At 39.5% G+C, this 14558-nt stretch overlaps 1 protein-coding gene across 4 annotated transcripts in view; it reads left to right on the forward strand.

Moving 5' to 3' along the window:
- The window catches only part of Syt16 (synaptotagmin 16), a 316226-nt gene continuing 301668 nt past the window's right edge, over positions 1–14558 (forward strand). The window contains exon 1 of one of the 4 annotated variants that reach the window (XM_087195235.1): positions 1–99. Coding sequence is in view for 2 of the 4 variants with exons in the window: in XM_087195238.1 (XP_087051364.1) it covers positions 87–99 (13 nt within the window). In the remaining 2 variants the exon portion in view is untranslated. The remainder of the gene's footprint in view (positions 100–14558) is intronic. The other 3 variants (XM_087195238.1, XM_087195236.1, XM_087195237.1) reach the window with 3 other exon arrangements.

The raw sequence follows: 14558 nt of genomic DNA on the forward strand, positions 1-14558 counted from the left end.
GCGGGGCCTGCGGAGGAGCGCGCGCCGGCGGGGCTTGGAGCCGGGTCCCCAGCCGCGGGCGGCCTGGGCACAGCTCCTGCGCGACCATGGCCGCTGACAGTAAGTGCGCTCGCTCGGTGGGGGAGGCCGCGGGCTGGGCGGGCATGGGCGGGCGGGCATGGGCGGGCAGGCCCCTCCCCGACACTGGCCGTGGTGCCGCTCCGGAGGGCGGTGGAGCCCCTGCGCCCGCGGGCCTCTGCCCCACGCTCCGCACCTGCGCGGCCTCGGGGCTCCGAGGGCAGGAGGTCCTGGCGACGGCCGGGGGATGTGGCCGAGGGCCCGGGGTGGAGGGGACGCCGGGCGCTTTGGGCCTGCCCCGCAGCCCCTCGGGGACACTGCCCCAGGCCCCAGCCAGCCCGTGGGGAGCCCTGACCGGGAAACGCCGGGAGTTGGGGCGCCGAGTTCCAGGTTCGCCTCGAGTTCTGGGCTGGGTTTGCGCGCCTGTCCCCGGGGCTCTGGAGGCTCCCGCTCCCTGGCCGCCAGTGGCCCCCGGCAGGCTCTGTCCCCCGGAGGAAGGGCCCCCGCAGACCACAGGTGGCTGCCGTGGACAGAGGACGCGGGTGGACGCTGCAGACTGGAGCCCGGCGCGGGCTGGACTGCCTTGGACTTCTCGGTACCTCTGCTGTTGTGTGGCTGATGTTTTTGGAAAATGGAATCACGCCTATGAAAACTGGTTAAGTTTGGGGTAGCAAAGCTGGATGCGTATTAGTGGTGCCTCAAAGGGATTTCAGAGTCACACCACCAAGTCACCCCCCGCCCGTCGCTAGCACCCCAAGTCCCTAGTGCAGGGCTGGCACATATTAGGGATTCCATTGAATCAACAACCTTTGCGTTGGTTATAGAGGTCCTTGGAGGACGTTTTTTGAGAGATGAGGCGGGACAAGGATGGGAGGGCGAGGGTCATGATTTCTGCAGTAATTTATTTATTTTTTCTTTTAAGCAAACTGTTATCCACCCAAGAGCACAGCTTTGAAACTATGCAGAGAGCATGATTTTTTTTTTTTTTTTTGTCAGACTCAGGTGTTTCCACTAGCACTGGACTCTTGTACTGCCCTCAGTTTTCTGTCTTTACATTTTCCCCGGGCTGTCCTATCTCATGAAGTGATGGGCACACAGTTGCTTTCCTTCCCTTTCCTTACTCATCGTGATTTTATCTTTTTCTATTTTTATTTATTTACTTATTTTGAGAAGGAGTCTTGCCATGTAGTTCAGGCTGGCCTTGGAACTCATTATGTAGCCCAGGTTGGCCTCGAACTCACAGCGATCCTCCTGCTTCAGCCTCCTGAGTGCTGGGATTACAGGCGTGCACCACCCTGCCCAGCTCATCCTCTTTTATATGTGGAGATACCAATGTGCTCTTCTTATTTTTAAATTTTAAAAAAATAGATCAGGTATTTAGAATAAAATTATCTAGCATGGACCAACCCTCCTTTTGTTTTTCTAAGTTCTGCACATTTATACAAAGGGTACATTGTTTTTGTTCAGGAAAATAAATTATTGATTTAGGCTTTGATAAAGTAAGATACCACAAAGAAGATAATTAAACTTGGCCTTATTCATGGATTTTTTAGAATAAACAAAGGCAAAGGGTTTCAAACAGGTAATTTGTACATCACACAAATGCAGGAGGACAGTGTTCTGTTATTTTCTTATATTTTGCTTTAAGATGCATTTGTTACCCTAAAAGACTTGGCCACACTTTTGTCTGTTTAGAAAAAGGTTGCTTCTTCCTCCTCGTAATGTATTCAGTTTTTCTGAAGACTCAAACTTTGGGGCACCACTTTTGCTTGTTTATGGAGAAAAAGATGGTGATATTTGATCATCTTAGCTCTTGAGGGTATATTTGGGGACACAATCTTATGCTTATTCTTAGCGTGGATGGAGCTAGAAATTGAAAGATTTTCAGAGTGTAAAGGACAATTAGTTTGTCTTTGTTCTTATTCAAAAGTAATGTGAGAGACTCTGTCTCTACTATAGACACGAAGAGAAGGGAAATATTTTCAGTGAGTGTCTTAAAAATTCCCCCCAATCTTGACCACATCTTCAGCTGAAAGACCCACAGCCCTCTTATAGTTAGGATAGGGGTGATTTGGAAACTGCAGACATAGAATGAGAAACCTGAAATATAAATAAAGTGCAAAATAAGAGATAGATAATAGGAAGTAGGGAGATGATCTTTCTCAGATGAGAAGGGGAAAGGAGATAGAGGGAAGGGGAGCGGGGAGAGGGAAAGGAAATGAAAGGAGAATTGATATGTGCTATGTACATGTATTAACCCCACACGAGGAACATAATTATACAGTGCAAACATGTACTAATAAAAAAAAATCCCAGAGGCTGGGCATGGTGGTGCACATCTGTAATCTCAGCACCTGGGAGGCTACTGCAGAAGGATCTCCAGGAGTTCAAGGCCAACCTGGGCTATGTAGTGACTTCAAGGCCACTATGGACTGCATAGCAAGACCCTGTCTCAAAAACAAGTCAAAAACCTGTAAGACATAGAGGATTTTAGTTAGCTCTAGGGCTGGGGATGTAACTCAGTGGTAGATGTAACTAGCATTTGTGAGGCCCTGAGTTTGATCCCCAGCACAGGAGGGAGGGAAAAAGGCAGTACCGGTTCTTAGCCCTGGCTGCATATTAGAAACACTCCCAAGAGCTTTAAAAAATACTCATGCATCAGTATTTTAAAAAAATGTAGCCTGAGACTTTAACATGCACCAGAATCACCTGAAGGGCTTGTTACAATGGCCTGCTGGGTCCCTCCCTAGAGTTTCTGGTTCATTAAGTCTGGATTTTGGTCTGAGACTTCATATTTCTAACAAGGTCCAGTGATGTGAAGCTTTTGTCTGCTCCTGACCTCTGCAGGAGAGGGACTGACAGGTGAGGGGCAAGGAGAAGCACAGAGTGACAATCAGTCACTTCTTTAGCAGTCCCATCTTGTCAACATAGAGTGAGTGCATGGCCTCCTTAAGATAAATCAAATCTTGGCACAGTATTGGCTTCAGACTGTAGCTAATTTTTTTCCCTATTTTTCTCCCCTCCACCTAAATTTCTCCTTGAGGAAAAAAATTGGTTGTGAAGCAAGCTAAAGTGCAAATGCTCTACTCCAGCCATTTCTGGAAGGTCTGGAAAGACCTTGCTTGTGAATGTGGTGTGTACATGTATATTAAACACAGAGATATTTTTAAGATGTTTGCCTGGAAACTTATAATGTTCATAAAAAAGAATGTAGCCCCCAGAAAATGTCCTTGGGTCCAGACAGCTGCTATCTAAGGGCAGGTTCTTGAGGAGAAATGGAGAACTAGAGCATCTCAGTGTGGTCCACTAAATTACCAGGAAATGGGAAGCAACTCTGATGTCCCAGCTTATTTTATAAACTGGTACCTGATTTTGAACTATATTTCATGATTTTCTCAATAACAAGTGTTCCAAGTAATTTTGTGTTTTGAGATATTAGTGATTTTCTCTTGCATTTATAGCATTTGTTTCATTGTTAATAGTTTCTCTGAATCTTTATTTTTGAAGCCACTTTACTCTGCTTATAAGAATAAATTCTCAGGAACAGCCAGGCGTGGTGTGCAATTTGGAAATATCTCATGATAGAATGCCTTAGAAATCTTGGGCAGTTCTTGGGTGATTGAGTCATGGGGTATTGCTGATGAACATTTGGCATTGTAAGGGAGCTTATCTGGTCCCCTTCAGTTGTACAGTCTGTTTGTTGACTTTGTGTCATTTTTGCCTGGTCCATGCACAAGCTGCTTGTAGCTACTTTGTAGCAATCTCTAACAGTAACTTTCCCCTCACTTCTACTGTCTTTTTGGCAACCTTCAGTTTCCTTTCTCCCCATCCTCCTTACTCCATTTGCAATTTCTGCTCTGTGCTCAGTCCTGCAGGGATGGAAGGAAGAGAGAGCCAGGCAGGGAAAAGTCAAATGTAGGCTCTCAGCAGGTAAAGGTAGGGAACCAGTGCCAAATAATTGCTTGAGAGGTTCAAGAGGTAGGATGTTTAGAATTTAAGAGAAAGGTGCTTGACTTTGAGTGAAAATATTCTGAAGTTCTTGAGTAAAGTTATTTTCAACCACAGTAAATTATTAAAAAATTTACAAATGATGCCACTTAAAGATCTAGACAGAGAGTTAGACAGTTGCAATTGCCTGGAAACTTCTAAAACCCACAAAAAAGGATGCAGCCCATCGAACATGTCCTTAGGATTTTGTAAACAGAGACTTTATCAATTCAAGGAAGAATTACTCATCTATTATGTGAACATTTGGAGAGGAATAGAATATTTTCATTTTTAAAGAACTTTCTTTATGATGGAGAAACCTAGGGTCCACTACCTTGAACAAATAGTTAATGTTACCACCAATGTAACAAACTGATATCCTGGTCTGCTTGATAAGAAGCAGTGAGGACATAGTGCCACTTACTGTCCTCAAAATGTCAGACTGTTGCAATCACGAGGAAACATCAGAAAAACTGAATGAGAGCTATTCTATGAGAATTCATGTCACCAGAGATGACTGAGGCACTGGTCTAGATTGAAAGTGACCAAGGAGATGACTAAATGCAATGCATGATTTTAGATTGGATCCTGGATTGGGGAAAAATGCCACAGAGAACAGTATTGTGATTTGAACAAGGATTGTGTATTGGAATAGCATGGTATGAACATCGAAAGTCATAAACGTATTTTATTGCAGTTTGAAAGGGAATGTCTTTCTTAAGGGAAACTGAAGTAGTTAGGGATAAGAGGACATATGTCTTCAACTAATGTCACATGCTTTCGGGAAAGAAACATGTATAGGTATGTGAACATTTAAAGGTATATGCAAAAAAAAGAGAGAGAAAGATAAAGCAAATGTAGTCAGATGTTAACATTTGGTAAATCTAAAAATTTCTTAAACTATTCTTGGAACTCCTCTATAAATTTTTTGGGAAAAAAAGCTTATTAATGGTGGCACTGGGATGCCAATCTGTATTCAAGGCATTATGGTCTAACATGATTGAGTTTACTTTTTGAAAGAATAATGCTAAAGGATTCCCAATTATGGACTCTTGATTCTGATTTGAGATGATGACATTAACAAAAAATTTTTTTATCACAGAAAATGTCATATGCACTCAAGAGAACATAATATATAAAAAACCCATGTACCTGAGCCTACCCAGTTGTTTAACAAGTATCAGTATTTTACCAATCTCGTTGCATCTGCCTCTACCCACCTCTGAATTTTCTGGAGGAAGTATTTCTAAAGCAAATCCAAGACTTTATGTTATATTAACCATTGATGGGTGCTTCAGTGCATCTCTGTGCATACATCTCTCCTATCACTCCCAGGCTGTTTTCATAGTTAAGTAGCAATTCTACAATAAGAGATGATAGCATTTAAATATTCAGAGTGTCAGAGACGAGCAACCAGAGTTCTGAGAAATGCATTGCTTTGACACATACGGGTCGTGCACTTCATTTCTTTTTGAACAGCAGACTAAGCCTGGGTAATTATAAACAGTGTAGAAGAAAAGATCTGAGAAACTGCTTGTTCTTGTTTTGTTTTCCAAACTCCTCCTCCTGTTTTTTAAACCAGGAATTAAATTCTAGAAGAAAACATAAAGATGGGTGTGGAGACAGTATTCTGGACTGATTTACCCAGTTGGTGTTATCTTAGTGAAACATTCTGAAAGTAAGTCAGAACAAATATTTTCATACTATTTGAGTACAACTTCACGTGTTTTAATTTCTGCTGGGCATCTTTGAATTGGTAAGTTCAGTTAAACTTCTTGACTGACTGAGCTTTCTAAATCTGTGTAAAACTTGGTCTGCATGTTTTATAGTAACAATGGGAAGAATAAACCACCACCTGGGAGGGATAAACCACCTCCTGAGTATGGTAGATTTGGGTGGCATTTGTTCCTTTAGATCACTAGAATATCACTTAGTTAATAACTATTATTATTTAGCATTTTGGATTGACAAGAGAATGCCTATTATACCATTTAACAATGATTGTGTATATCTTAAAACGATGATAAATTTCTAGTGGATCAGGGAGGTATCTGAAGCACATATTACAAATAAAATTCTTATATGCAATTATTCTCCCATTAAACATTGTGCATATCTGAATTTAGGAAGTTTATGTTTGTGATGGACACCATCTCTTTAGAATATTATTGTTGGAGAGTAATATTCTTCTGGATTCTAATTTTAACAATTTAATAAGTCACATTTTATAGTTCAACTCACAATGGAGTGTAGGTAAAAGAGAAATAAAGTAATTTTACCCACCCTACATGAAAATTTCCTTCATTTATTCCAAGAGAATACCATAATCTGCTCATTGCAAATTGGTTTTCAGTTCGCTTAGCTCAGAAACTTCAGAGGATGAGTTAATCAAACATGACACAGTGGAAGAAGGCTCAGGCTTGGTGTCAGAGGTGCCTGAGTTGAGAACTCTGGCACCCAAAAGCTAGTTGATCTCAGGGAAATTAACTTCTCGGAGGCTTTGGCTTACTCTATATTGGGAACAAGAACGGGCATGTTACTATAGACATCTGCAGTAAATCTACAGCCTCCTGTGAGACACTACAACACATACTGATAAAAAGTAAAGAAAGAAACAAGACTTAGAGAGAACTGGGTCTTGGAGCTGATCAGTGCTGCTCTGGGCAGCAAAGACAAGGGGCACCAGGGGCACCCAGTATTTTATTGACTACAAGTGTGGGAAGATAAGAAGGGTATGCTTTGAAGACATTTAGTGGCACAGTGTGAAGCAGGAAGCATCTGGTTGGAAGCATCTGGCAATGGCTATTATGCAGGCAGAGATATCTGATATGCAGGCAAGGATAGCTGAAATGCAGTCAGGGATAGCTGATATGCAAACAGAGATGTAAAAAGGGGAAGGGATTGCTTGTCTTGCTTGGAGAGATCAAAGGGTGCTGAGACTGGGTTGCAATTAACCAGAGTCTACTAATACTGGGCAGAGATGTCTGCTACAAGTCTACTCTGAGGAGCTACAATACAAGAAGCAAATGAGATGCTACAAAGTTCCTGGTGTTGAATAAGTGTCTGTCCCTTTCCCTCCTACAAATGCTTCCCATGGTTTATAGCTCTTACCACAAGAACAAGCTGACTTTCTGAAATAGGGCACCCAGTCATTGATTCCATTTTTTCCTTTGTGAAGAATATAAAATTAAGACCAAATGTTCTGTTTAGAAATGTGAGAGTCTAGGAAAAGAATCTAGGACAAATCACCCAATAGAGAAGAACTCAGATTTTAAATAGAAGTATTAATCATGATGTTTTCTTCACCAAGGCCATTTATTTCACACAGGGGTCCTTTTGGCATGTACTGTGAGCATGGAGTTGTGGTACACGTGTGCACACACTTTTGCTGATCTTGGTAGAGTTGAGCAGTGGGCTCTTACAGGGGCTAAAACAGGTACCTCTTTTATACAGATCCTAGAGGGAACTTCTGGGTATTTCTGTGCTGATTTACACTTGGTGCCTTCTTTGGATTTTGTGCTCCCCTCCCCTGGGTGCAGTTGCTGGGTAGCTGTAGCACTGGATGGGTGTCACTTTAGGGTGTGTTCTCAGAGTTTGATACTCTTCTGGCTCTGGAGTCTTATAAAAGCCCCTCTAGTAACATAGGTAAACCTGAGGCATTGGTAGTTTTTCCATTACTGAGTCTTAAAAAGGCCTAATCTTCTAATAATGCCCATATACATAGTACATGACCTTGTTAGCTTGGTGCTGATCACGGTTGGGCTACTCCTAACCTTGGTGATCTGGGCTGCTGAGAAAGCCTCTCTTTGCTTAGACTCATGCTCTCAGAAGGTCTCTCACTGTGGTCTTGACTTTTCCCCATTTCTTTTCCTTACAGCTCAGAGTTCTGTATCTGCTAACTTGCTTTCTCCTATTATTTCACCATACCTTGAAGCTTTGCCTGAGACTCGTGGGGCCTACCAAGCTCCCATCTGTGGAGACCTCAGCAGCTAGGCTGCCTTCAGCCAGGTCACCCCTGCTTCTCTAGGGGGAGGAGGCAGAGGACAACCTGTTGCTCCTGATCCCTTACCAGGCTTTTGCTCACTGCTCTGTAGCATCTTTCCTATCTGGTCTGTTAGCATAACATCAGTTCTCAGTTTTTAGTGGTGATAATTACAACCATAATATAGTCATTTTCTTGCTAGTATTATTTTCCTTGTGTTCCCCTGCAGTTGTTATCTATTGCTATGTAACAGATTATCACAAACCACAGCTTAGAACAGCACACATTGACCATCTCATGGCTCTGGTGGTGAGGAGTCTGAGAAGGGCTGCTGGAGGTCAGGAGCCTGCCAGGCTGCAGTCAAGTTGTCAGACAGGGCTGGGTTCTCATCCGAAGACTTGAGTGGGGAAGCATCCGCTCCCAGCCTTACAAGGGGTCACAAGATTTAGATGTAGGGTCTCAGTTTCTTACCCTCAGTTTCTGTCTGTTTCTTGCTGGTATGGTCATTTGATTCTTCAAAACCAGCAAGGGAGGTCTCCAAGAAAGATGGCTGTGGAGATCTTATGTCACAGAGTCATGGATCCCATCATCTTTGCTATATTCTATTGCCTAGAAGCAAACCACAGGTGTGACTCACGACTTTAGATGACATTGGGATAGCAAAACCTGAATAATTTCTGTGGCCAGAAAAGAAATTTTTCTCATGGGGACAAATAGATTTTCTCTTTCAAAGTGCCTTGCCAATGTGTGAAGCATTTTATGGGCATAAGATAGTATTTGAAGTTTTAAGGATCTATGTGTTTGTGTTATATACTCTTCCTGATGTTATCATTTCATACTGTTGTTCCTGACTTACCTAGAAGGTGACAGATATCTGGAAATGGAACAGTTTCTGACTGCCTCACAATATTGTTCTGGGTAACAACAAACTGCTGATCATTTAAAAAATTACTGACATGTGAGTTTAGAATATGAAACCATTTTAAAGAGTTTGATTTATGGAAAATACTGATTTTTTACTGCATTTCCCTTCTTCCTTGAAACTCTGAACACCCTGATTTTTGGATACCACTTATCATCTGAAAGCTATTTTACAGTAAAAGAGATGTAACCATCATCATTAGCTACTTGTAATGAGGATATGATAATCCTAGTCTTTACAGACTCTGTTGGATCCTAGGGATAGACATTTCCATTTTTATCTGATAAAATTGACTTATATAAAATGAGTAGAAAGGGATGATACTGAATTTATTTTATTAAAAAGTGTCCTGTCATCCACCGTGACCCAAATCACATGGTGTTTTCTCTTTGAAATCTTTATCAACTCTCCCAGTCAGAATCTATCACTCATTTTACCCATACCTGTTAAATTTTGTTTTTCTTTATTCACTTCATTTAGCTTATATGCTCCTTGTGGGAAAAATCTACTTTTAGAAATATTTTCTCAATTTTGTCATTCTGTTGAATAAACTTGGTGGCTTACTCAAATGGTGGCCAGTCAGGTGTTTGACAAATTCTGTTCATTTATCTATTGTGATGCACTTTTTTTCCCCTTGGATATTATCCTTTATTCCAGAAATTTTCAAAGTGTAGATCTTTGGATCTTAGGGACCTTGTGAACTGGGGGTCATGGTGCCTTAGACTTTTAGTCTGTCAGGACCAAACTATTTGCCTAGCAATGAGATTATATTTGTCTTTTCACTTTAGTGAAAAGTTGAGTATGTATCAAAGTTTACCCATTAGGATCAATGACATTGTCATCCTGAAGCCAATAGAATGTGTGCTTGTGTATTCTTCTGTTTTAAAAATTTCTTGGTTTTAATATCAAATATGGTAAATACTAATAGATAAAACATAGAACACTAAAGTGCTTTGGGACCCTTCCCTTAAATTTTTAAAGTACAAAGAGCCCTAAGACCATAAATTTAAGAATCACTGTCTTACACTACTGAGGTCTCTGGTGGATCAAATCTTCCATTAGTTTCTTGAAAAAACCAGCTATGATCTCTGATTGTCCATTCACATTTGAGAGCACAGGACTAAAATATTTGTTTGTGAGGGCAGGGCTGGGACTACTTTACTGGCAGTGTCACTTTCAGGTGATTATTCATGAATCCATTTCTTTGTGGGCCCCCCGCTCTTGCTATATTAGATATTTTGGGGCCCAATACTTTTCTTTACAGATGAACATTGCAATTTCCTTTTTCTGTTTTTTTTTATTGGTACTAAACCCTTTACTATAATAAACCAAATATGTTTGCAATTTATACAAATGTTTAACCTTGAACAAAAATTTAAAAAAGTTTCACAAGATGCAAAACCAGCCAACAGGTTCATTTGAGACTCCAGTGCTCTACAAAAGGTTGTAAGAATGTGTGCTCCATAAGCCTAGCTTTCATCATTTTCTGAGTCTAGGTGGTGAAGAGACCTGGCAGTTTTCCTCTTCTTTCTATGAGCTCTCTGTGAAGATTCTACTTTCAGTGCGGAACCTTCTGGCCATGATGGGATGCACGGTTAGTGTGTCGGTCACCTGGGGCTCCCATAATAAGACACCACTGTCTGGGTGGTGTAAAGAAGAGAAAATTATTTTTTCACAGTTCCTGGAGGCTGGAAGTCCAAGACTGAGGGCTAGCAGGGTTAGTGTTTGGTGAGGTCTCTCCTGATGGGTGGATGGCTGCCTTCCCTGTGTGTCCTCACAGTGTGGAATGATGAAGTCAGGGTGTTTCATCTTCTTCTCTTAAAGTTACAAGTCGTATTGGATCTAAGTCCCACTCATATGACCTTATTTAACCACAATTACGTCTTTAAAGATGCTATCTTTAATACAGTTAGTTGCAATTGGAGGTCCTGGAGGTTAAAGCTTCAACATATGAATTTTGGGGAAAACAATATGGTCCATAACACTTAGGGAGGGAATAGACCTCTATCTTCATTAGTGGAGGTGGGATCTTAAAGATAGTTTATTATCTACATTCTTTCAACTAGTTCTTTTATTTTCAGACCTGTTTTCTCCTGAAGTGACAGTTACATGATGGAAACTTCCATTATGGAGCCATTCTGGGATTCTACAGCATAAGTCAGTGTACTTATTGTAGCCTCCTTCTCATGTAGCTATCTCATAGAGTGGAGAAAGATGGCTGAGATTTGGTTGTCACTATATCCCTCCCATCTCCAAGAAGTGTTTTGATCTTTCTTATCTACTATTGTTCCTCTTTTGCTTTTTTGGTCTATGTTGACTTTTACCTTTAAAAAAACATCCTTTCCTTTAAGGAATTGGAGGCACAGGAATGGAGATAAAGGCATGCATTTGATCTACCATTTCATGCTGGAAATGAGTCGTCAGTAGATAACCAATCTTGCATCCTGGAATAAGAACTATTGCTCATGAACTCTTTGTTGTTGTTGCTAACTGTTTTTCTCTTTCTACTTTTTTTGAGTTATTTATATGTTACTTTTTTTTTTTTTTTTGGTACTGGGGATTGAACTTGGGACCTTGCACTTGCAAGGCAGGTGGCGGCACCACTGAGCTAAATCCCCAGCCCTATTTATATGCTTTTTAGTGTTCTGTTTTAATTTGCATATTCCTATATCTTGTATGTTTTTAAGAGTTTGCACATGAATTAAAATATAGATACTTAACTTTTCATAGTCTACTTAGAATTAATATTTTACCACTCTAGTGGAATATAGAAATCATAATACCATGCAAGTCCCTTTCCCCTGTTGTTTTAGTTATATATTTTATTAAAATTCTTTTATGGACTGAATCATGTATTTCCAAAACTCATGTGTTAAACTATAAGTCCTGGTACCTTAAAATGTGATTCTTGTTTGGAGGAAAGTTCTTTAAAGAAGTAATTGAGTTAGAATTAAGGTAAAATGATGTTGTTAGAGCGGGCCCTAGTCCAACAGGCCTGGTGTCCTTATTAGCAGAGGAAATTTGGACCCACAGAAACACAGGAAAGACCACCTGAAGACACAAGAGAAGATAATGATCCACAAGCCACAGAGGGTGGCCTCAGAAGAAACCATGCTCCTAGCACCTTGATCTTGGATTTCTAGCCTCCAAAATTATAAGAAAATAATTTTTTTGTTGCTTAAGGTACCAAGACTATAGTATTTTACTTATAGTAGTCTTAGCAAACTAATATACATACGTTTTTATTTTCAAAAGTAAAATATATTTTAAAGAACTTAAATGAGGAAAAATAGTCTTACGTTTATTTATCATCTTTGTTGCTCTTATTTCATATTTGAGGATCCAAATTTCTCCCAGGTTCTTTTCCCTTTGGTCTGAAGAATTCTTTTAGCAATTCTTTTATAGTAAGGATAGTTTAGTGTTCCTTTAACTGAAAATGTCTTGATTTTCCTTTTCATTCCTGAAGAATATTTTTACTGATAGCGAATTCTGACTTGAGAGTTCCTTTATGTTAGCACTTCAAAAGTGTGCCACTTCCTTCTGTACTGCATGAGTTCAGATGAGAAATTCTCTGTCATTTGAATTGTTATTCCAGTATAGGTGATGCATTGTTGCTCTTTGGTTTCAAGAATTTTTTATTGTCTGTAGTTTTCAGAAATCCAACTATGGTATGTATGGGTATGGATCTCTTTGAGTTTCTCCTGTGTAAAGTTTATATACCTTCTTAAATCTCTAGATATAAGTCTTAAAATTTAGGATATTTTCACCATTATATGTTTAAATAGTTTTAAGTTTTGCATTCTTTCTCCTCTCCTTCTAGAATTCTGATGACATAAATGTTAGATTTTTGTTGTTCCATAGCTCCCCAAGTTGTTATTTATTCCTCTCCCATTTTTTTCTCTCTATTGTTCAGACTGGGCAATTCTATTGATACATTTTTAAGATCACTGATCTCTCCTGTATCTTCTTTGTTATGCACTGAGCCTAGGTTTTAAAAATTTCATTGGATTTTTTAGCACTAATATTTCCACTTGATGGTTCTTTATATTTTTAATATTTTCCTGAGACTTCTGGTTTTTTTCCATTTGTTTCCAAAAGATTTATAATTTCTTGTTGGAACATTTTAATAATTCCTTTAAAATCCTTGTCATAAGTTCAACATTTATGTCCTCCGGGCATTGGTGTCTGTTGATTGTCATGTCCTTATTTGACTTGAGATTTTCAGCATCAGCGGTATCCTCAGCCTCTGTCCACTAGATGCCATTAACAACTCCCCCAGTAGTGACAACTACTTACTAAAATACATTTTGACAAACAATTTTTAGTGTATCCTTGACATTTTTAATATTACATTATGAAACTCTGGTTTTTATTTAAATATTACAGTTTTAGAGGCAATTTACTTGTTTCAGTTAAAAACTCATGTCCTCATCTTCTAATGTGGGCTGTGGTTTGAAAGTCAATTTAAGTTTTATAGCCTCAGAAGTGCTGCTCTGGTCTGCCTTGATTATGTGTTACCCACAGGCTAATCTGAAACTTGGGTAGTCTTTTTCACTATAGTTCAGTTTATTCAGGTTTATTTCACACATGAACCATTTAGGGGTGTGCTTTGGACTTCATACACAGATTTATAAGATTCTTTTATCCAGTTCCTTCTTCTCCATAAAACCCCTGTAAAGGATGGTGTTCCTTCCTTGCTGTCTGTCCTTTTCTTAATATAGTACGGGGTGGTAGAGATTGCTTCTCTCTTTCAAAGAACCAGCTCTTTGATTCATCAATTCTTTGTATTCTTTTTTACTCTCCATTTCATTGATTTCTGCTCTGATCTTATAATTTCCTTCCTTGTACCACCACTGGATTTGGATTGTTCTTGTTTTTCTAAGACCTTGAACTGCATCATTAGGTTATCTGGATCATCCTGTTATTCTGATGTAAGCATTCACAGCTATAAACTTCCCACATAGAATTGTTTTCATTGTGTTCCATAAGTTCTGGTGTGTTGTACTGACATTATCATTTAGTTCTAGGAACTGTCTTATTTTTTACATAATTTCCTCTGTGAATATTGATTATTTAATAGTGTGTTGTTTAATGTCCATACATTTGCATAATTTTTGTGGTTTCTTTTGCTATTGATTTCTAGTTTCACTGCACTGTGATCTGATAATATGCAAGGCAATATTTTAATTCTTTTGCATATTCTTAGGCATGCTTTATTAGCTAGTATGTGGTTGATTTTGGAGAAAGTACTGTGTGTAGCCAAAAAGAATGTATATTCTGTTTTTGTTTGATGGAACACTCTGTATATATCTATTAAGTCCATTTGTCCAAAGGTTTGGTTTAACTTTGATATTTCTTTATTGATTTTTTGTTTAGTTGATCTGTCTTTTTGTGATAATGGGGTATTGAGATCCCTCACTATAATTGCATTGATGTTTATCTGATCATTTATGTCTATATGTCTATCAGTGTTTGTTTTACAAAGTTGGGTGCACTGTGGTTTAGTGCATATATGTTTATAATTATTATCTCTTTCTGTTGAATAGTTCTATTAATCAATATATAATGTTCTTCTTTGCCTCTTTTGATCAGCTTTGGCTTGAAGTCCAC

The sequence above is a fragment of the Heterocephalus glaber genome, unplaced genomic scaffold, assembly GCF_053883595.1.
Source record: "Heterocephalus glaber isolate CG9 unplaced genomic scaffold, H.glaber_assembly_v1.0 deba00001608, whole genome shotgun sequence".
Taxonomy (NCBI): Eukaryota; Metazoa; Chordata; class Mammalia; order Rodentia; family Bathyergidae; genus Heterocephalus; species Heterocephalus glaber.